Raw genomic sequence first — 24018 nt, 5'->3', positions numbered from 1 at the left:
TACATAAAGTTATGCAAGTAATGTCAGTTTATTGTACAGCAGAGATTTTCAGATAAAGTGGCTTTACAGTTTGCTCACTAAGTATAAAGTCGCAACATATGCGACTTTATGTGTTGCATAAAATATTTTATTATCTTTGATTAATATTGTTCATATTCGGTAGATCACTTGGCTGTCAAAGACCAAAGAATGACATCGACAACCTAGCTTGACCATGGAAATTATCACTTTGAGCCTCATAGACTAATTTGATTGAACGCCATATTTGAAGGCGTGGTTACAATTGACCTCCTGCTCTCTGATTGGCTAACACATCTGCCACTCAGCGGAGCTTGCGTCTTCGCCGTTGGTGGTAGTCTGACCGGAGAAAGTAACGAAGATGGAAGGAGCTGATGGTGTTGAATTATTAAGGAGACTTATGGACTAGCAACCGGTTAACCTTTTACTGAAATCTTTGGGCCAACGAAGGACAATAATATCGGGAACCTGACGGGTAGCATGCCAGTAAGTGTGGAGTAACTTTCTGAATTTCACTCGGTGCGGCGCCGTATCCGAGCTAGCCGTGTTGCTAATGTGGATGCAGCAGCCGGGGTGACAGCTCGAAGTCATTCAGTAAGCCGTGACAGAGAGGCGGCGGGGGATTAATTTACACTCTCTGGGAGTCACCGCCTAAGAAATACGATATAAATAACAACTATAAGCGTTGGTCTTATTTAGCACTAGTCGACAATTTTATTTTGGGGAGAAAAAACGTAGTTTAGTACAAGCTGTATGGAGCTTAATAACGAACGAGACAGTAGTGAACTAAACCGAACAGTTAGCATTGTTAAACATTAAAAGTAATGGGTAAGCTACAGGATTCGTCTCTTTCAGTTGTAAATTTTCTGCCTCAGAAATAGAAAGTATCTATCTGTTTAAAGAGTGAGACTTTGTACTTGGCTGATTAGCTATAGCCGTGTGTATCAGGGTGTGGACCTATTAAGATTCTTCAGGTGTTTTTTCTTCTTGTTTGAAAGGGAAGCGAAAAAAACACCTCGGCAGATTGGGATGTTGGATAATGCGTTGTTAGAATATTTTTAATAATCTGTCATGTGACGTAGCTTTTCCCTACTCTGACTGTTGGGTTTCCTGTATATGTGTATCACCTCTTATGCCTTGGTATTCATTTCCTCAGAAGGCAAAATTGGTTTCTTTTACAATTAGATCATATGATCACATTCAGGTCCTCCTACATACAGTTTGCCCAGTTATCATACATTTCAGTCAAATCAGTTTGTCATTTTCTATCTAAGGAAGGGCAGACAGCTGACTGCATTGAGTCAAAGCCTTTGCAGAAATCTGTCCTTGTGAACAAGCCAGGGGACAAAAGTGGAGGGGAGCAACTCCTTTTTAACAAGAAGCAACCTCCATGTGAGCAAGTCTGGCTTTAAGAGCCCGTCTGCTTCAAGCAATTTGGGGTTAACACACAGGAAGACATTTGATGATATCATTAGCTGTGTTAATGGCTTTGTCTGAAAGAGAGTTAACCGGAGGAGTGTCCAGATAGGAGACATAACCACAGTTGGTTTCACAGGGGGGAAAAAAAGAGCCTTTAGATTTCCATCCCAATCGTTTGTAGATTTACTATCCACCAATAAACAAAGAGCTCTGTTGGGAACATTTTAGAACAATCGGATCTCTAATATAGGTTTGGAGCTTGACTATTGAGGGGATTATACTTGATAATAAAATTTTAAGTTCAAATTTGGATTTGATAGGGACAAATGTGATATCTCCTTTGATTCTCAACAGAACTGTTGCTGCAACGGTCAGTGGCTTGTACTGCTTTAATTTGAGTCTGACCGAATATAAATAATTATAATAGTTAAAATGCATGAACTATATTGTTAGATTCTCTGTGTAACTTTAATCAGAGATTATTGCTTTCTGTCATGTGAGCATCGTTGAAGTCAACATTTCTTTTGCCTTTAGTTAAGGAAGTGACTGCCCACTGTTGGCTTGCTGAAGGAATGTGTGCATTTACAGTGGCATCCATGTGCCAGGCCTCTTAATGTTTTGTGACAGCGAAGCCCTAAGGTTATGGAGTCGGAAGATAGAGTGGGCTTTTCTGTCATCTAGCATCACCAATATGCACGAGAGCCAGAAGGTTAGTGCAATATTGTCTCACACTGAGCAGTTCTCCTTGTATTTGCGCAATAACAGCACAGGTGGCACAGAGAGACTCATTTTCTCAGTAAAAGTTTAAGTTTTGTGTGCGTGCAGGGCTGGGAGGCATGAAATATTGTTTAATATTGCCATAACAGTATTGTCAATGCTGAGCAAAGACTAGCGAAAGTTCATTCGATACCAAGTGGCCAATTATGTTGCCAAGCAGAGTTTTAATGCTTTTAATGCTCGTCTCCAAAGACATTACATCCAAGCAGTCCCTCGCAGTTTCCACATTACATATTGTCATGACGATGTAAATTGTGCAGCCGTATTTTGAGCGCTCTGATCCAGCAGACATCTGAAGAGCATTTCAATTTAGGTCCGCGTTTTCACATTGGGTAAGTTATCAAACTGCGACGAGCCAAGCTGGGACACACGGAGGGGAAACGAGCGGAGGAACGCTTGTAGGAGCTGTTGTGCGCTGTATCCTCCAGCGCACTTGCTGCACGGAGACGGAGAATTGATGGGATGAAGACGCATCGCTGGCTTAGAGGCAAAGTAGAAGAGAGTGTGGGCTGCTATAAGAGGATTCCTCTCTGTAGGATTGCTCCTTGTCCCTCAGCGCTGAAGCAGACACAAGCCAGAGACTGTTGTCATGTTTGCTGCAGGCAGTTTTCTGTCAGGCATTATTGTTTGAAGAAGAGAATGAAAACAGAAGTATCGCCCCGGCTCTCGCCAGTTCCTCTCAGCGTAAAGCTACCTACTGTTGTGAAAGACCTTGGGGGCGGGAGGGGAGCATGGTGGGAGGCAGTGATGCAACAAGACTGTCCGCAGGCCACGATAGTCCAAATAAACAAGACTGGAGTAGACAGAAGCAAAAGAGGGATGTCAAAATAACGCTCTTTTGGGTGCTGTTAGGAGCTCCTGGCAGAGCTGGAATGGTGAGCAGGTGAGGTTGGGGCATGCATGAACAGAGTCATGTAATCACTGTCACACCCCAACTTTGTACCATTTGTAGGTTAAAACATTTCCATCGAGTTGCTGAGACGTCCGATTGGATCATATATAATTATAGTAACAGATCTGATATTGGAGCTCAATTACAGAATGCAAGTCATGTATAATTTATTCTAAGCCGGGTTTCACATTGGAGGAGTCATTGTGATTATCTCACCCTAACCAGTCGCTCAATGCAGCTGCAAGCCTGTACCACAGGAAAAAGCAGCCTGGGCGGCTTGGTGGCTCACAAAAACCACCCAGTTCGTCATTCTTTCTGTCTGTCTTCCCTCTTTTTGAGCCTCCATTCTTAACAGTCAAGTTTCTTCCTCAAACCAAACAAAACGAAACAAAACAAAAAATAAAAAAAGAAGGAACATATGTGTGCAATAGGAAATGAGGTAATCAGTTGGGAGGCGGGGGGTGTAAATGAGAGGGAATGTCCTTCTAAATCATTCTCACTGGGACTCACTGCAGTTCACTGGCAGGTATGTTTGTTGTTACTGCAGAGGTTTTTTTTCCCCATCTCTTCTTCTTAAGCATCTGTAATTTTCCATATGAGCTTAATACAGGAGGATTGTGTGTCAGCTTGTGGGTGTGATTGCCAGAACGTTCAACCGCAACAACAGGGATTAGGAATGTAAACTTACACGAGACTTGTGTCGAAAGAGGTCTTCAAGAAGGAGTTAAAAATAAGCTCATTTGGACTGGGCAGCTGTGTCAGAGTTTAACTCTGTGGTGTTGGTGGAAGTTCAGAGGGAGTGAGTTGTCAACTTCAGCGAGCTTCACAGGAACAGGTTTCGTCACACACACTTCTGCAATGCATAAAACATTCTCCATCACCCCACGGCATGTGGCTGATTTCAGCAGAACTTTGCCCGGCTGGAGCAGAACTTCCTTTGTTTGAGCTGTTCTGGGTTTTAGGGAGGTGTGTGCGTCGAAAGATTCTTCTGGTTCCTTTTTTTGTTTCTCAGAGGCTGAAAGACTGCCAGCCGGCCAGCACAGATCGAAACCTAATGAACTCTCTGTTTTATTTACTCCAGTGTCTCACTCCTATTGAGTTATCCACCTCTTGAGTTGTTCCACACACCAACTTGCTCTTTTGCAGGCAACAGCAGAAAAAATTTGATTCAACAGCAGAGCTGGGAGATTGAGTTTTGTGGTAGCTTCTCCATTTTCATATTTACCACAGCTGCGTAAAAAGGGAAACCTCTTTTTTCATCTTTTCATCACAGTGCAAAAGAGTCAAATAATCTGTATTTTAATTAAAAGCGTTCCTAAATAGAGATGCACCAATCAGATTTCAGTGTAGTCTGATCTGCTGATTCAAATTTTGATGCATTGAAATCTATCAGAATCACTTGAAACTATATAAAAAAGTTTAGCTCTGTATATCTCCAACTTTGTTCATCTAATAGGCGTTCGTTTTATTTATCATCCTGAACTGGGTGTTCAGCTCTGGTCCTCAAAGGTCTGTGGTGTCCTGCCAGTTTTAGATCTGTCTCTGCTTCAAAACAGCCGATTCAAAAGATCCAACGTCCTCCTCTGCATACCATAAAGTTCTGCAGAAGTCTGCTAATGAATTCTCACCCCTGCTGTTCTGCTTGCCACCTCATCTTTTCAACTGTTTCCTATTCTACTTATTCATAACTTGGACATGCTCTTGCTCCTGCATCTCAAGTCTTCTCAGCTGTGAACTGTGTGAGTGTGTTATCTGGTTGCTCTGCATGAACGCAGAATTACCTCACCACTTGTTGTCTGAGTTGTTCAGGGATGCTCTCCCAATAAATATCGACTTCTGACATAATCAGTTCAGCAGACAAAGACGAGCGATGAAGATGCCCCTATGAACATAATTGCATGCTGCGGAGTTCTCCCAGCATGAGTAGTTTTCTGTTTTCCTCCACAAGATCGTTTTGCATCAATCTGTGTAGAGACTCCCAAGAGCTCAGACATCTTAGCGCTGTTTTTCTTTTCATTAAAATAGACTTTCATTCCTAGAGATTAATTTAATTTTTGTCTTGTCAAAATAGATAACTCTTAGGGCCAGGGGCAGGTCATTTAGTCAAGTGTGAAAGATTAAATGTACAATTAAACTTTTACTTTAGAGAGCTAACATGTATTTTATGTTTCATAATGAAGTGAATGTTTTTATATTACTTTCATTCAGGGATATTAGTAAAACCAAAAGCTGACGTTTTGACTTTTCACAGCATGAAACATTGTTGTATTCCGAATAATTCTTTTGTGTTAACAGCACATTGCCCATTAACATTATACACTGAATAGACCAAAAGAGAATGACCAATGGCCTAATAGGGTGTTGGTTCCCTTGTTGCCAAAACATCCCTGACAATTGAGGCGTAGACTCCTGGAGGTATACTGTGATGTCTGATGCCGAGCTGTAGCTGCAGATCCTGAAGGTCCTGTAAGATGTGAGGTGTGGGATCAAACCTGTTTGCTCAGCAAATACCACAGAGACTCGATTCGATTGGGGAATTTGGAGGCCAGCTCAACACCTCAAACTCAGATTTTTTTGTTGTGGTCTTTTAACTGTTCCTGAACAAGTTTGGCTTTGTGGCATGTCTTCATTATCCAGTTTGTAAGATGCCACACCCATCAAAGAATACGGTTTCACTTCAGCAATGTTCTGGTGACGTAAAAGAAAACACGATTTATCAAAACAGACTTACTTTTTCCATTGCGTCCTGATGCTCGTGTGTTCATTGCTGAAGTTCTCACCGACTGTGAAGGGTCAGTATTCCTACCCTGACTGGTGTTGATTGAGAAGACTCATGCTTAAACTACAGTGCAATGTGCATTCTGACTTCTCTATCAGAACCAGAATGGACTTCTCTACCAACTTCAGCTACTTTACTTGTTAGATGGGACCACATGGGCTAGCTTTCACTCCCCAGTGAGGCATCAATGAGTTCGCTCGACCAGTAGTTGACTGGGAATGTCCCACAAGAGCTCCATTTTTAATTATCTGACTCTTGATGATCTGAACACTCTTTAAAATACTTATGCTTTTTATTTTTCTTGCTTGTAAAAAAACAACTCTGAAGTCAAAAATATATCCCAACAACTAGCAGGTACTTTTAAGAGTTTTTTTTTTTTTTTTTTCTAATGTCCATTCTTATTGACGTTGAGTAATAAATACATCTTTTGTTTTGTTGTACCCATTATCTTATGTTGGACAATTGATTTGTCAGATTTATTTATTTATTTTTTGCTTTGTACTTCCTCTTTGTCCTTATCACTGACTTTGCATCAGTTTCTTCCTGTAGCTTCAGTGGGAAGTAAATCTCACCTATTGGCAGCACAATGGGCAGCTGCTGTATGTAGCCTTTTTCTGGGTGCAGTTGATTGAAATTACATGCCCCAGACGTCACCCCGGACAAAGTTAATGAGTTAGAAGTCACTTTGGAGGAGGAAAATTCTCCCTCTTACAAGACTGACTCATCCACAGTTTAATCACAGCCTTTATTAAAACGCATATGCTGGCCTTAGAAAACGACATTTTCTTTGTTGTCTGTGCGAAAGAACGGAATAACAAGCTGCCACAAAGGACTTAATTTCTCTAAAAGGAGGCTATTCTGATTTTTAATTCTTCCTCATTTCATGAGTCACTGGCTCCCCTCCCCCTTGTCATTCCTGTCATTGGTACAGTCCATAAATAGACACCTGGCTGCAGTGGAGGAACCCATGCGGCAGAAAAAAACGTGTAACAAGATGGATTTATAAATAAAAAAATAAAAAAATCTACATCCAGGACCAGGGAAGATGTAGAAGGTGAAATTTTGTTTTGAAGGATGCACCAAAGGGACAGTAGGAGTCAAGGAAAGGTGGAGAGTTGGAGGATAACGTAATTTTTCATCGTTTCTGTTTTGTAAACTTCTAAATCTGTACTGTTCAGTCATTTTTCTGGATTCACTTCTTCAGTATGAAAGATTATTGTTTGACAGTTTGATTATAGATGAGCTGAAATGTGAAAAATCTGTAAGAGGTTCAACTTTGTCAGTGTCTGACTATGTTCGACTACTGTGAATAAAAGAGAGGGAGTTAAAGAGCTGTCCCCAACAATTATCCCATCTCTAGTCTCAGTCTGAGAGCGTTTCCTTTTCTCCACGTTTTTACATCGAAGGACTTTTTCCTCCCACTTGCTTTCTCTGTGACTGCATCACCAGACACACCAAACATGGACTTGGTTGCTGCATTCAGCTGCTAATGTAGCCTTGTGCTTGTTATTGCGTAGCTCAGACAAGACACAGGCACAATGCAGCCTTGAATGAAAACAGATAATTCATCCAAGGCACTGAGTTGTCCCTGTACTTAAAATAAGTTTCCTTGTCTTCGGCTCACACTTTAAAAAATATATTGGACACCTTTTTTATGTTTTGTTATGCCATCAGCATTCGGATTTAACCAATACTTTTCATCTGAATACGACTATTTTCTGTTTAAATTTAACACCATGCAACAGATGCAACCTATCTTCACATTGACGTCCATGAATTTCTCTTATTCAAATCACTTTGAGTAAAAGCACTTTGAATTGACTTGTTGCTGAAAATGTGCTATATAAATAAAATGACCTTAACTTACATAAAAATACTACAATTTTGTGGTATGTTATTTGCACAAAAAATTGAATATTAATTAAACACTATGCGTGACCCACTTATCACAAAACGTTGAAATATTTTTTTACTCAAAATATCTAATATTTGCTATCCGATAATTCCTCACATTTAAAGTGCTATAAATGAGACATCAGAAAAAGTTAACACGCCACCAGAGGTTTTTTATTTTATTTTTTTGTTTGTTTGTTTTTGTAACAGAATCTCTCCAGTCCACCCTACCTGACCTCTTTTGGCAGTAATGGGCACTCCTCCACATTCCTCTCATGTACAAGAAAGATAACTGGCTTTTTAAAAAAGTCATAGCCTGGAATCTAGAAGATTGCTGACAATTACTAGCATTAAACATAATGCTTTCATAGTACAGTTGGCATGCTAAGAGGCTGGTTCAGCATGTAGGTTTAGAAACGAACCACATGGTAGCAACATGAGCAGATAGCCTGGCTAATTAACTAACGCAGACTCTCTCTGCTACTCTAGAATGACTAGAGTGTTGACGTCCTGTGCAGTAGTTCTCTTCAGTTAGAAACTTGGACTAAAATGCTAATCTTTTAAAACAGTGGCAGTGTCTTTGATTCTTATCTAATTTAATTTAAAGTCCCTTAAATTAAGCTAAACTGGCAAACCAAAGGGGCAGCTTTGATTTTAAACAAACTGACAAACGCACTCCCCTATAATCTTTTTCTCTCATTTACGTCTGTGTGTTGTAAATGTGATGTTATAATTGTAATATTAGTGTGTTGTCTAAGCGGCATTAGGAATTGATTTTCTGTTTTGACTGAAAGGAATAGATCACGTCATGGGTTTTGGGTTTACATCTTCTGAAACTGTGAATTTGTGGTAGTTTCAGGTAAGAAGACTCTTCTACCAGCCCACACTGGTATGTTTGTAGAATTTCGGTATGCTTTGGTTCGTAGTATTTTCAATTGCTTATTATGTAAATTCTGTACATATCTGTTAATTACTCTGTAAAACAGCACTATCTTTTTAAAAGTGATGGGTGGATTTGCTTTATATTTTTACGCTTCGCTGTTGCAACTGTTTTATGCTTTTCTTTATTTTATAGCCTAAAAATAAAATGACAGATATTCCATATTCCTGTGGAAACTTATCAGAAATAATCAATTGCACCACAAAAAGTGAAGCTGCAGACTTTTGTTTTGTTCGTCTGTAAACAACGTCTACAGATTACTTCATTTGGAAACCTGCCCGTGCACTGAGTTGATTAATAAATTATTTTAGCCAGAGGAACACCTCATGCATTATGAATGCCCTCTATCGATCTTAATTCTGTTCCATCATTGAGCTTTAAGCAACCAAACTGAACAGCTGTTAACCTGTAAAGAAGTTCTGCTGTGTCATCATCTTCTTAGTTTCTTTTTTTCTTCTTCTTCCAGTGCTGGCTGTGACAAGTTTGACTGAAACACTACAAAGCTTCATTACTCATTTTGAAAATTACATTTAGGGTGGGGAAACTCACTTATGTAGAGAGTCGCGCAGAGGAAGAGTGCCTAATGGTGTTTCTTTTAAAACTAAGCCTGATGGCACACACCATAAACACACTGGGTGGTGGGGGCGTGGGGGTGTTTTGTGCAGAAACTCTTAAGTGCCTTTTTCAATGTAACAGAAAATAATGATGAGGCTTTAAGTAGAGATGAAGAGTGAGATTTGTTCCAGATAAAAATACATAAATTGACATAGCATCCACTTTTTCTCTCTTCATAGACGTCCAATCTGTACAGCTTGTTCAGCAAGATCTCTCTCTCTTTTTTTTTTTTTTTTTTTTAATATATATATTTCTCTCAGCGGTGGTGTCAGCCATGGTTTTTTTTCTGTGTGGGTGATGTTAGATTTACAAGCCTAAGTTGAGATGGTGCTTGATGCAGAGGTGTTAGTCTGGAGAGGGATGAGAGGCAGGCAAGAGAAAAAAGCAAAAGGATGGAGAGACTTGTACTTCTTTGAAGTGCTGCAGCCCCGGAGCATGTACATTCACTGTTTTGCTATTTTCATTTGAGTATTTTTATCAGGAGGATGTTGAATAATAGAAGGTTCCTCCATGTATGTGTGTGTGTGTGTGCGTGTCGATCAATACGAACCACATCTACGTATAAATAGTTTGTGTGTTTAATCTGTATTTTTGTCTTTCTTGGGTAGAAGCGACTCCACTGCAAATGAGGGAACATGTTGGCAATGGACCAAGGAGTGGTGGAGGAATGGCTGTCCGAATTTAAGGTAGGACTTTATTCTGAGTACGAAGTCTGAAACGTCCTTCACTCATCATCTGTATGCGAGACGTTTCTGCTGCTCCTTCTTACTGGCAGAACGTATTTCACTCACAGAAACGAACGCGCTGCGTGAAGTGCTTTGTGCCTAGAGAATTGCAGCGCTCCCACTCAAAACACGAGGACTCACCTGGTACACGGAGCAAAAGATGAATCTTAGCGTAAATATATAAAGATAAATCTATTATCCTCCAAAAGCAAGTAACTAGTGTTATTGATGAGCTACATCTAAGGCGAAATATGTTAGAGCAAGTTGTAAAAAGGTGTCAAAATGCCACTTATTGGCCATCAGCTCTAATGTCTCGTTGCCCAGGATGTAACTTTTTACACTTATTAAGACCCAACAGTTCATGAGAACAAAAGGAAACTCTGTTAATTTAATTAGCATAAATACTATAAGAAAATGTAATTGAGTTTAATTCAAAGGGTTGTGATGATGGCACAAAAAATAACTTTTTTTTTTTTTTCTCTCGCATCACTCTCAAATTACTGGTTGTTATGTATATAGCATCCAGCAATTGTTACAGAGGCTTTGTCGCATTAACATCTGTAAAAAAAATTTTTTTTACCATTTTATTTATTATATGTGGTACCAAAATAAAATAAAACTTGGCCTTGTTTGTCAGAGAAACCACCTTGTAAAAACCAACTTCTTGCAGACATTGTTGACCTATTAGGAACTTATGCTTGTTATTTCTGTCCTCTTTACCCACATCTGGTTCACCAATCAGGCATCTGGGATCTTATGTTGCTTTGAATGGTCGCACACATTTAGATTTTTTTTTCTTTTTTCTTTTTTTACTTTCTGAACACAGTTAAAGTGGTGCACACCAAACAGGAAGAGCAGCAGGGTAGAGTCGGAAACCATGTTTGTTTAGAAACCTAACCACTGACGGTGCTTTTAATGCAAGATGTTGCTTAAAGTTGAATAATTTATGAGCAGGGCTGCAGTTAATTATGCTCTATTAAATAGTAAAATCATTGTTTGTTAGAGTGATATCACAAAAAAACTATAAGGGATGCAATATTTCTTAACTGTTCCAAATGTGAGAACTTGTATACAAATATTTATTTGCTCTAATGGAATCTAATTGCCGTAGACTTTTGCAGGTTTTTGTTGTTTTTTCAGGAACTGTCTTGTCACTGGACATTTTGCACTAACTCTGTGTCAGTTGTTACTTGCTGTGAGTCTACACATAATCTGTGGTGAGGAAATGTGGTTTTGTGGCAACAAGTAATAGCATCTACAGGCAGGTGACTAAGAGTCACATTCTGTCGATAGTTATAGGATGAGAATCAAAATCAATTGAAGTAGGGTATAATTTAAAGTTTTTAGGAAAGAATAAAATACTGTATGAAATTTGAAAAAAAAAAAAAAAATTCTACACAAGTAATGAAAATAGTGAACTACCGATAGAAAATGGTTTATCAAATGGGATTAAAGGTACATTTAAAAAAAATAATCCTTAAGCAGATATTTAGTATGCTGTTCATAAAGCCCACATTTTTGTGCTAACCCATTTTTCCTCCCTTTTGATCCAATGTATTATTCTCATCTTAAATGTTTTTTTTTTTTTTAAATGGATGTTAACAGGAAATCATAGTTAATACAAATAAAGGCCTCAGAGTGTCAGTCTGTGTGTAATTAAGCTACATAAAGTGTTTCAAGAGACTGAGTTACTGAAATGCTTAAACTTTCCACTATTCTAATTTATTAAAACAGTGTTGCAAACTTCTCTGTGTTTGCATCATTTCAGACCCTCCCAGACAGTGCCATCGCCACCTATGCCGCTTCACTTAAAGAGAAAGGCTCTCTGATACCGGCACTCTACAAGGTCATACGAGAAAACTACAGCGACGTACGTACACACAGATTTAATCTGTTTGGAATAAAAAGTTTTAATTTGGCAACATACAAGTTTTATTTCTAGACTTGAATCACAAAAACATGCATTACCGTTGTGTATTTTTACCATTTCCACAACTTTTAGTCATGTTTTTTTTTTTTTCCCCCTTTTTCAGCTGCTGGAGCCAGTTTGTCACCAGTTGTTTGAGTTTTACCGGAGCGGCGTGCCACAGCTGCAGCGTTTCACACTGCAGTTCCTGCCAGAGCTCCTGTGGAGCCTCCTGTCTGTCAGCGCTGCCAGAGACCCCCACACGTCGGGCTGCATCGAGGCACTGCTGCTGGGCATTTACAACCTGGTAGGAGAAAGAATGAGCCCCAGAGAGGACCTGGTCTTGATTAATGTTGATTAAGTATTTCCATTGTGGTGAGAGCAAACAAACCATGTCTTTTGATTTCCCAAATCTTTATTGCGGTTCAGGTTAAATATATGCTGAAATACTCAGGTTATTGTAGAATCATAAGTTTTAAAAGTTACTTTTTTTTTTCTTGTATTACTAGAAAGTTGAGCATTGGGGGTGACAGGAAGTTAGGGTGAGAAATAGAGGAACTGAAACGCAGTCAGTTTGCAACTTATAAATGCCCTTAATCATTTCACAGATATTGCAGCACTTTTATTATTAAAATTATTCCACTTTGGCTCTAAGTGCTCTATCAGCAAAGTGCAGCATCTCCTCATTTCCTCTCTGAATACCAGAATAGGTCAGCTGTCACTCAGTCAGCACGTTGACTGGCTTCTAATAATCTGTTTGACATTCAGAGGCACACAGGGGACATTAAAGCCCTGGGGTTTTTGATTGTGTGTGTGTGTGTGTGTGTTCACACAAATAAGTATTCACACTCCCAACAGAGCTTGTGGGGAAATAAGACCCTGTGGTCTACGTGCAAACGCCCACACATAGCAAATGGGTAGGCCTTAAGTGATCAAAAGCTTCACTACAGTGAAAATCATGTTGTTTTTTTTTTTTTTTTTTTACCCACAGAACTATTTATCCCTTTTCCTCTTTCTTTCTTCACAGGAAATAGTTGACAAAGATGGACAAAGTAAAATATTGTCTTTCACCGTCCCTTCCCTCTCCAAACCCTCAGTATATCATGAGGTGCGTTCCACACTCAAACTTGCAACAACAAAAGAAATCCTCAATTTATTTACATTTTCTCGCATTTTAAACTTCTTCATTTTGCTTCTAGCCATCAGCCATCGGCTCCATAGCTCTCACAGAAGGAGCTTTAGCCAATCACGGGCTGAGCAGGGTTGTGTATAGTGGGCCACACCTCCAGAGAGAGACTTTTACAGCACAAAACAGGTAGGAGGAATGTTTTAGTTACAGTTTTACTTCCCTGGTGGGCAGATTATTGAGAAGCGCTGAACAGTGGTAATTTTAAATGTAACTTTCCTGGTGGGACGACGACGGTAACAAACTGTAGCTAACGTCAACGCGTAACTGAAATACTAGCACCCACAAAGGATGCTCAGGGTCTGAATAAAAACAGTTCAGTGTCATTGTAAGTTATGAATTTCAACTTGAATATTAGACTCCCTCAAGTATATTGTTGAAGACTCATCGTGGTGTGGTGGTGGCGCGTTGAGCTGCTGCCATAACAGATTATTTTATTCATGATGCACTTGACTCATTGATTGCCTTTGGCAATTGTCTTTGCTTCATTTTATCTGAAGTTGTTATGTTGCCTTAAGGATTTCCTAAATTAATGCAACTTTAAATAATCTAAATCGCCCATGTTTGCCTTCCCAGCTTTTTTCTGTCTTTTTTTCCCCCCCCCTCTTTAGTTGGACTGTTTAATCTCATGCTTTTAATTAAATGCAACAAAACTTGTCCTTGCAGTTCCTTGCAAAATTGTCCATCGCAGATGAAAATTGAACAAAAAAATGCTCCGCTGAGATGAGATTCTGCGGTGGTCCATAGAGCTAACCTTTTCTGTTTTTTGACATTGTCACTTTGTTATGGTGGTGTGGAGGATGTGGATCACAGTTTACTTGAAATCTGCTGTAGGTTGCATCTTTATATTAAAGTGGAGCTCCATAAAGCAAATTCTCAGTGACTCTGAATGGTCGCAGATCCTCAGTGGTAAAAGTTTCTCTGATCTTTGCAATTAGCTTCGACTACACTGAGTTATGGGTGAGCTTTCACATTGCCGTCTCTGTGCTCTTACTGTTTAAGGCGACAGGTAGCAAAAGCCGTATAATATGGCTTTTTTTTGTGTGTGTTTTGTTTCAAAATATTCCCTTTTAGTTTTCACCTGTGCTGAATTTGGTGCACGTGACCTTATTTGTTTACTATAAATGCACTTTGAAGTTCCACCTTTTGCATTACCCAAAATTAGGTCACAAATTAAACATTAAGATAACTGAGTGTTGACGCTCGACAGTCGAGTTTTCAATTGCTGCATCTCAATGCATTGCAATACAGACTTTATTTTTTTTTGCTGACCCTCCTACAGACTCCATAGCAACTCTGCAAGAGCTGCAGAGATCTACTGACAGGATAGTTATTAGTCCTGCACCCTAAATTTGACATGGTGTAATAGAGGCAAGATGAAACTCTAATGAAAGCGCATGATTAGAAGTTCTGAGTTCAGTTGGACAAAAGCTGTGTAAGGCACCACAGAAAACCTGTGGAGAACACTGTGGGAAGAAAAGAAAAAGAATTTATCCGAGCACTGTTAAAGGTGAAAAGCGCTCACTCCGGTTTATTATGAATCTTCCACAAGATGAGAGAGAACAACTCTAACACGGGTGTCCAGGTCAAAGCAAAAGAGCTCCGTCGGTGTCATCTTTGACTTGCAGAGTTCAAAATGTCTTTTTATACCCAAGGACAGAATAAGTCTAAAAATATTTACAAGACAGACTTTAAAGAGAACTACTCCCTGTTTTTATGTTCCTATGCAGCTACAAAGCAACACCTTCTCAGTGTGATGACTCAGACAAGCTCATTCTGCTAAAGTTCCTGAGCATTTTAGAAAAAAGTGTTATTTCATAGCGTTGTAAGACATAACCTAACAATAAGTTTACACAGTCATGAGACATTAGCATGTAAAAAAAAAAAAAAACAAAACTTTCCGTCACAAGCTGCTCTGGTCAGATGAGATCATAGTGAAACATTTTGGTCGACATAAAAAAATGCTGTGTGGCAGAAACTTAACTCTACCTCATCTAATTCAGCATCTTTGGGAAGACCAGAAAAGAGCTGATCACAGCTGATTAGTGTCCTTTTTTTTCTTTCGGAAAAACAGAGTCTTTGTAGAGAAATTATTCAAAAGACTTGCAGCTGTAATTGCAGGACAAAGTGTTTTGAAAAAGTATTACTCAGGAGAGCTGCATATATTTTCATCTATAGAAACTATGTTCCCTCTTCCTCTCACTGCTGAAAATACACGCTATGTTCTGTTACATTTAATCCCAATAGAGTCCATTAAAAGGCTTAAGGGACACGATCAGTTTTGCAAGGCCCTTTGTGTTGTTTTGTTAATTAGCAAACAGGTGGAAGTACAGTTGAGTCTGCAGTAATGTTTAATATTTTGGTGAGTCACCTCACGACGCACTTTGACTGCAATGTTCTGTTTTGTTTTCTGATAATGAGATTTGAGGTGCTGACCTTCCTGCTGCTGTGCTACAACGCGGCTCTCAGCTACATGACCCCCGCCTCCCTGCAGTCCCTCTGTCAGCTCAGCTCCAGGTAAGAGAAACAGACACTCCAAAGCTCTTAATGTAATGTAGTGTTTGCTTGCTTCTCTTAGGAAATGTTGCAAACACAGGCCATTTATAATCTTAGATTCATCATCGTTAATGTCAACACGTCCGCGCTAGTTTGCAAGCAGCCGCTGATCTGATCCTCCTATGGCCTTTGCTGCCAGCGAGATCCAAGATACCACTATCTGGCTTCGAGCTGCCATGAGCACTCATCCAGGCACAGTGATTTTTTTTTTTTTTTTTTAGTAAGCTGCCAGCTGCAGCTGAGCACCAGTCTGACAAGGAGTCATCAGCTTGGATTTCCCCTTTGCTATTTGATAGTTGTGTACAAGAAGTTTAAGCCTACCTAAGTTTTGGTTCTGGCTTGTGTAAAACCCCATATGCAACCAATGAATTATTTATTGTAAAATTTTAATAAGTTGTTCATTCTTGCTGCCGTGTTTGTGACGTTTATGTTCAGCTGACATTTAGTTTCATATTAGCTCACGGTGGGGGAAGTAAGCTGTCATAAAGTACCTGTAATCAAGTGTCCCCTGTGGAGTCATTGTTTGGCTTCCCATGTTGCAAGCTGCTCCATTGTGTTTAATAATAATTGCTTTTCCGCTCCAGGGTGAGTATATGTGGCTACCCTCGGCAACAGATGAGACGCTATAAAGGCATCAGCACACGACTCACGGTCACGTCAGAGTTTTTGGTTCAGCTCATAACAGGGATCCACTATGCCTTGTGAGTATTTGACGCATATAATTTAACCGCAACTATGCAGTGAGACTTGAGGGTTTCAGTTCCTAGTTTTTCCACAGTGTGCTCAATATTGAATGAAGGCAATATTGGTACTTAATGATTTATTTGTGCATTTTGCAAACACGAAGCAAGACTGTAAGTCTATTAAAGTAGCTTTACTTGATGCAACTTTTTTTCTCCCATTTTTAATCCATTCTATTAACTTAGAACTAATTTAAACAGACATGTTAGTTGGATATCCATGGTACTGCTAAAACAACAAAGTGTGGCTTCTTTAAAGCAAAAATAATGTAATAATTTCAGACTTTTGCACAAGACTACACTGTAACATGTCCCCACTGTCATTTGTGATTAATCTATTTTTTTTCCCCTTTTGAACAAAATATGTCCTAAAATCAAACATCTACGTGAGAATCAATGTCTTCTGCATTACATTGTATTGCTTTAAAATTCAGAATGTTAGTGGTGTAATTCAATTCATCTCCAGTTAAGGTTTTACACTTCCTAGCTGCTCTTGGTTCGCTGAAGTGTTTAATATAAGTTTCTGTAAATGTACTTTAGCACAGTTCTTGTTCTGCTTTCTGTTCAAGAGCAAAATGTATAAAATGTTAGGAAAAATGACCTGTATTGTATTTTCTGATCTATTGAGACTCTTGTTTGTTTGTGAAATCGCTTGTTTCTCCTGTTGAACAGGTCCAACGGTGAAGCGGAGCTGGGATCCAAAGCGCTGGATGACGTCCTGTATCGAGCCCAGCTGGAGTTATTTCCTGAGGCTCTCTTGGTGGGTGCATCGCTTTATTCATTTCCCCTTCCTCTGCGCTTGTCCTCAGAAATTGGTGCGCGCGTGAGAAAAAACCCTGATTAAGACGCACGTGCTGGCTTCAGTCTTGCTTTGTGTCCAGTATTGTGTGCTGCTTCCTGTTGGGTCTCTGTGTGTCTGCAACTGTGAGCACAGTGTAATCCCACTAGATTATTTACATGCTTTCCCTTCTGCTCAGTTAAGCTGTAATCCTTGAGGCCCAGAGAGTAGAGGATTGAATCTAGTAAGCTCACAATGTTACTACACGAGTCAAGGTGCACGACTCAGGCGCAATCAAAACACAACATCTCGATGCACATTTACAGAAAGAGTGTTTTACATGAAAAGAAAAGTCTGAGACTTTGAGTACAGTCTTTGGACATTTATCACAAATGCGCGCACACACACACACACACGCTTGTTGTATTTGGAACATACACAGTGGCCCCCAAGCTCAGCATAAAACTGTGACGTGTTCTTCACGGGACCAATTTGCCGCAGCGCTGCACACAAAAGACATGTTGTTCCAATCCTAATGCTTTCTACCCCATGATGCGCTCTCAGTTGTTACATGATCACTTTGCGATTGCCACATAAGAATTTATAAGTGTGAGCAGATTTTTGTTATGTAAGGAGTTGTGACACCCAAAATCCTTTTTTTTTTTTTTTTTGTGCATCTGATATTCCTGGTAGCAACTCTGGTATTCTGCTTTGTCCTTTAATTGTTTTACTTCAGTAGGTTGCGTAGTCTTGACTCGATTAAATGAAAAAGAACTCCTCTGCTGTTGTCTACCTCATTTACTGAAAGCATATTTAAAATTCACTGATATCTGTTGTTTAAATTAGAACAATTGTGCGTGTAATGAGTGTGAATATTTGTCTAAGGCGATGCTTTGTTTTACTTGAGCAGTCATTGATTTGGGGATTACAGCAGCTGATCAATAGAGCAACACAAGGACAAAAGAAGCGTTAATAATTCCTAGAATACAAACAGAAGGACTCTTTGTAAACTGTCCAGAGCTGATTTCAAACTGTCATCAGAAATTTTGTATGAACATGTCCTCTTTTTTTTTTTTTTAATCTGTAGGTGGGTAATGCCATCAAGTCTTCACTACACAGCGCAGCACTGAAAAGCAAGGAGGGCGGTCGAAGTATCCAAGTGGAGATTACGCCCACCGCCTCCAGGATCTCCCGCAATGCTGTCACCTCCCTCTCTATAAGAGGACACCGCTGGAAGAGAAACGGTGAGATGCACACACACGCACACAGGAAAAAGAAGGAAAAAAAAAAGGAAAACTGAGGTGAAGGAGCGAAAAGTTCTCGTCTAGACTTTTTTTCCCCCTTTTTTCTCAGCATTTTGTAAGAAACATATCGTTTTGGATCGTTCCACACCAAAGGAGAGGGCAAAATGTCATTATTCAACCACCCATTTCATTTACGCTCACTATTATAAACAATATAATAGTGACCAACCTTTAAACTATAGATCATCTATCAGTTTGATAGGATCTGCTCCATTTTTAATTTTTTTTTTTAAATATATCTTCTAACTTAAAAACATGCATGGTCATGTTAGCAGTGTGAAGCAAGTCACGTGTTTGTCCTGTATGTTGGAAGTTTCCGCTCTCTTGGGGGCAAAATGTGTTTTTAGTTTTAGGAGAGATTTCCTCTCCTTTCCCAGAACAAACATCCATCAGGTAAATTACAGCCTTCTGCTGTTTTAATGAGAGGGTTTTATCTTGTGCCGTCTGCGCTTCTGACAGGAACATGCAAGCAGCTTATGTATGTTCAGATGACGGAGGAAAGGATGATTGAATGTTTGGGAAACACTGCAGACTGCAAATCCATTCAGTTAGTGTGGTCCTCTTCATCTCCACACAGCATGTACTTTGTTATGTTTTGATCAGTAACGTTTTTTATTTTATTTATGTCTGTTAAATTTATTACCTTTTTGTTTGTTTTGTGTTTCTGTGGTTGTGTGTGTCTGTGCACATGACTGTCTTTTTTTTGTTTTGTTTGTTTTTTATCTATGTGCATGAAATGCATCTTTCCATCTGTGTTTGCATGTTTGTGTGTGTGTGTGTGTGGTTTGTTTATGTACTGTCCCGCCCCATCCCCTCCATGCTCCCCGCCACCAGAGACCCAGGAGGTGAGTGTAGACGGTGACCCAACACTGGGGAGCGTGGCCGTCCCCGAGATCAGTGTGACTGGCGTGAGCGGCGAGCGAATGGCCAATGGAGACTCCCTGCGGCCGCGCTCCGACGGACGCAACCACCTCGACGACTCGTTGGGGGCCTCTTCCGAGGTCAGCACGGACTCCCGAGGTCATGACTCCGGAAGTCGGAGTCAGGAGGTCAGGAGGCAGAAGTCTGTGAGGCGAATGGTGGAGAATGAGGGTTCTGGGTTGGCCTCCGCAGGGAGGAGCCAGTACTGAGACCCAGCCTTCCCTCTCCCTAGCCCCACTCCAGGGGTAACCTAGGTAACCATGTGTGGGGGAGTGGTCTGAAAACGCTGCATGATGACTTTCCCCTTTACCTTTTGCGCTGGGCTCCACCACCCTCTCTTCACCTAAATACACTCATTTCTCTCACCTGTCAATCGGTATCAATCGTCATTTCATTTATTCACGCTCTCCCGTGTGGGTTTAGCTTCATTATTAAGACCAGCGTCCATGACTTAAGTCCAGTCAGTTATTTATAACCTCTCTGAATAATTTGAATAACCACCTAAATATGTCTTTTGGTGTCTTTTCAGATCATACTTTTTTTTTAAAATACATAAAATAAAGGTGATTTTTATTGGAGGAGATTGACAACGCCTTGTAAAAGTATTTATACAATTAAACCTGTTTATGTCACAACCACAAACTATTAACTTTGTGTTTAATTTTATTCAACACAAAGTGGCATGTAATTGAAAAGTTGAAACATATAGTGTTCAACTTTTTTTCTTTTAGGTTTTTTTTGTTGTTGTTTTTTTACTAATAAAATCACAAAGTGTAGCATGTAATTGTGTTTAGCCTCGTGAATTGTCCAGAAGTGCTTTGGACGCATCAGAATTTTTGTTTGGGAAGACTAGTGAAGGCCTAAAAACGCACTAGACAAGTCAGGACTACATTTCCCAGGTTTTGTGCATTTCACAAAGAACTGTTTAATCCATCACCTGCAGATAAAAACAGTTTGGTATTAATGGAAACTGACGGGTTTGGCAAGTAATGAGCAGAAAAATAGTCAGTTGAAGTAACATCCTCATTGTGAACAGAGTAGTGGCAGCATTATGATTTGGGGATGTCTTTTTTTTTTTTTTTTGTAGCAGAGGGAGAGAAACTGAATAGATTTCATGCATGGCTACGTCTTCCTGTTCCCAGTTGTACTCTGCTTTGTGTTTATCTCAGAAAATACATTATCTGGTTGTTGCACTACACAATGCCAACACATTCAAGGACTATGAATACTTTTACAAGGCACTGTAAGGTAGGCTTATCAATTAGTATGTTTTTCGTTCAATATATCAGAAAAATGAGACCAATCCCAATGACCTTGAAGCAGTGAGCTTAGAGGATCTCTAGAAGGCTGCAGAAAAGTTTTTGTCGTCTTTACCAGGAAAAAAGGCAAAGGTACTCGGAAGGTCGAAACACCTCAACACATTAATCCTGGGTTGCAACTGGAAGCAGATTGTTTGCTTCTGACCTGTAGTTAGGAGCCAAGGAAGGATATGCAGGTCTTGAACTTAAATTTAATTAAAGACAAATATCTCCTGACCTGCTCTGAGCGGGCTGAATCTGGAGGACTTCAGCAGGACCTTCCTATCTGTCTGTTTTATCTGCTCTGTACTCGTGTTGTTGTCACGATAGCGACAGCTCTGATCTGTAGTTGTGAACATGCTGCCCTTCATGCGGGTCTGGTTTCATGTTTTACAGAAAGCAGAAAATAGTGAGTTTTTAATCAGAAGAAGGGAAGAAGTCTTTTTTTTTTAAATTGTCCTTTTTATTTGCTTTCATCAACTTTCCCTTTGTAATTTTTTTCCAAGGCTTGTGCTTTTAAACACTATTCCTGCTTTCCTTTGGGACAAAACATGCACTCCTTTAAAACTAGATTACTAGCTGTTGTCTCACACCTGTGCTCCTTATTCTAATGTGTGCTGGACTTTTAACTAATAATCTTTTGCTTGGTGGCAAGACGTTCTTTGTAAGATGACATTGCAGTGTAAAGGCGCCACCTGCTGGTTGGTAGTAAACCTCATCTGACGTCCAGCCAATTTAGTCTTTTAAAAACAATTATTCTGTTCATTTCAAATCTATTTAGTCATCATTGGATTAAATAAGCTGGACAGCAGATGAGGTTGATAATCCTGCACCTCTTTGGTAACATGAGTGCCTGTTTGTTTTTGTTTTCTTTTCCTCCGTCTGCCTCACAGACGCAGTGGATCTGGGTTCCCCGGACGAGTTGATGGACATAGCTGAGCTGGACGAAGGGGTCTGGCCGGTAGCGGCGGTGGTTCCCGACATGAACCCTCCCGCCATCACTATCAGCAGCAGCACCACCACACTGAACCTGGGAGCTAAAGCGCTGAAGAAGGTTCGGCTCAACGGGCGCAGCAGCAAGGACAAGGACAAGGAGTGCAACGCCCCGACAACGGGGCGGGCCGCCAGCGAGAACGCGGACCTGTCCAACAAGCGGCTGACGCTCACTTCCAGCCAGTCGGTGCCCAGGGCGGGCGCCCTCACCAGCCTGACTCGCACTGCCAGCGCCGTCTTCTCTCGTTCCTTCGAGCTCGTTGCCAGCAGCAGCCCCACTCCCAACCACCCGGCCTCCGAGGTGGGCTGCTTCTCCTGCAGCCTGCAGGAGGACAAGATGGGGTACCTGAGCCCTAAGCCGAACCACACCCCGCGCTCCACAAGCATTAGCGTTCACTTCAGCCCCGACCTTTGAGCCCTTTAAGACTCTTTTACTCAAACGAACCCTCATCTCTGATCCTGTGATCTTGTGACCCTGTACCTGTGATCTGGAACTCCAAGCCATGCCAACTGCATTCGACTGCAAAAGTGTGAAGAAAAACTCCCCCAACCTCCCCGCGTGTTTTTCTCCATCACTTCGTTTTAGGCGTTTCCGACTCTGCGTGCCGTAAACCGGCTTGTCGTCTCGCTTCAGTCCGACATCCAGAGCAGCTCGGCGAATGATGGAGGGAGGGCATCGGGTGTACCACTTTCAGGTTTCTTGTCTTTGTTGTTATTTTTGAGTTGAAGTCAAGGCAGGTCATAAGTCTGCCCTCATAAATAAATGCACTTAAAATGATCACTAAAAAAAAAACCTGTTTAAAAAGTTATTAAACCTGCATTTGTTGCCCAGTTTTCCACCCATGCTCTTTGTGTCTGTGGGCAGGTGTACTATATGTGCGAGCATGCGTGTGTGTATGTCTTTTTTTTTTTTTTGTTTTTTAGAAAACGGCTGCTGATTGGTACAGTGAGTAAAGTGAGATTCTTAGTCCAAATATGTGTTTCTACTACTTTTATATTACTAGTAATTCCCTTCCCATAGCAATACAGAACACTTCTATTCAGTATTTTTTTAATGTTTTGGGGCTGATCACTCCGACCTCATTGGACAGCAGTTTTAAACGCGCTGCTTCTCGATTCCTCCTGAACCGCATTGAAAAGCAAGCCACTGAATAATCAACCAGTATGAATAGAATCAGCTCTTCTGTTTACAATCACACAGTATTCTCACCGTGACGGAGAAGCAATACTTTCCTTCCTCATTGCTCCTTTTAGGGCACCTTCTTTACATGCCGCGTCATAAATGGCAACACTTTGGATCCCGACTTCTTAAAAATGACGAAGATGATTTGCATCTTTGAGGGCGATGAATATGAATGATTGAGTACTGAATTTTGCACAAAGAAGAGCTAATCGGTTGTAATGAACTTTGGTATTTTTCATACGAACAAGAGTTTTTGACTCTGAAATTGTATTTTTTCCCTAAGGGGACTTGTTTTGTTTTTTTTCCCAACTTTTGTGTGATGCAACAACCCCATACAGCAGCAGGTTGATTAGATTCAACAAAGTTATTTCTAATTATCCCTAAACTGTAAGTGTTCAAGCAATATGGGGGCACATGTTCTAACCCAGCCATGTCAGATGTTTGTAGTACTAAGGTGACGTAATTCCTGCCTCTCCTCTTGTTTGTTACTTCATCCACATGTCAAAAGACATGTTAATACCAAGAAGTGAATAAAACTCCAACCATCTGCTACAATTGATGTTCTAAATCAAGCCGTCATGCTGCTCCACCCTCGGTCTGTTTACTATAGCTGTTGAGTGTCTATAGCTTGGTGGGACGATACCAATCATATTTCTTTGTATGTGGGTTTACAGTAAAATGGTTAAGCTATCCTTGTACATCATACTGTTATACTAAAGTTGGTTATATTTGCCTTTCTATGTCTGAAAATAACTCATTGCTACAAGTTCTGGAAATAAAGTGTTTCTATATTTCACTGGTGCGCTCTGAGATGTTTCTCTTCTTCCACTAGGGGGCATTCGTATTATTCAGACCAGATTTGTCAAAGCTGCATTATAATAACTGAGCGGAAATCTGGTTTATTAATGCAGCCTTCAAATCTGGAAGAAATTATTTCATTTTTAAGTGTAGACACTCTCAATTTGGAGTGAGATTTATCTGGGCTGTGTGAGGCAATAGAAATGAAGTCTTGAGTCTCTCTCTCCAGAGTAGTGAGAGTTGGCATCACTAGATCACAAAACCACCTGCTGAGTGCCAGAAGTCCTTTCTGCCCTT

At 40.3% G+C, this 24018-nt stretch overlaps 1 protein-coding gene across 3 annotated transcripts; it reads left to right on the top strand.

Annotated features, from left to right (window-relative positions):
• The first annotated feature begins 317 nt into the window (after positions 1-317).
• Positions 318-23719, top strand: hycc1 (hyccin PI4KA lipid kinase complex subunit 1). 3 transcript variants are annotated; one of them, XM_016669239.1, is made up of 11 exons: positions 318-508; positions 9942-10019; positions 11827-11928; positions 12092-12271; positions 12992-13072; positions 13164-13279; positions 15572-15667; positions 16291-16407; positions 17119-17206; positions 18312-18468; positions 19363-19694. In XM_016669239.1, the coding sequence occupies exons 2-11, from the start codon at positions 9969-9971 to the stop codon at positions 19656-19658; spliced, it is 1284 nt and encodes a 427-aa protein (XP_016524725.1). In that variant the 5' UTR covers positions 318-508; positions 9942-9968; the 3' UTR covers positions 19659-19694. The 3 variants fall into 3 exon arrangements, with proteins under 3 accessions (XP_016524725.1, XP_007547615.1, XP_016524724.1); XM_007547553.2 differs by lacking the exon at positions 19363-19694 and adding an exon at positions 21641-23719 and having other exon boundaries at positions 320-504; XM_016669238.1 differs by lacking the exon at positions 19363-19694 and adding an exon at positions 21641-23719 and having other exon boundaries at positions 320-508.
• The last annotated feature ends 299 nt before the right edge of the window (positions 23720-24018 follow it).

Source organism: Poecilia formosa, unplaced genomic scaffold (genome assembly GCF_000485575.1).
Source record: "Poecilia formosa unplaced genomic scaffold, Poecilia_formosa-5.1.2 Scaffold21, whole genome shotgun sequence".
NCBI lineage: Eukaryota > Metazoa > Chordata > Actinopteri > Cyprinodontiformes > Poeciliidae > Poecilia > Poecilia formosa.
Note: the sequence above shows the minus strand (reverse complement) of the source record. Positions and strands in the feature narration are given on the sequence as shown.

Coding starts and splice junctions, on each gene's coding strand:
- hycc1 (XM_007547553.2), top strand. CDS start 9,969: ATGTTGGCAATGGACCAAGGAGTGGTGGAGGAATGGCTGTCCGAATTT. Junction 16,408..17,118: donor ACAGGGATCCACTATGCCTT/GTGAGTATTTGA, acceptor CCTGTTGAACAG/GTCCAACGGTGAAGCGGAGC. Junction 18,469..21,640: donor ACACCGCTGGAAGAGAAACG/GTGAGATGCACA, acceptor TCTGCCTCACAG/ACGCAGTGGATCTGGGTTCC.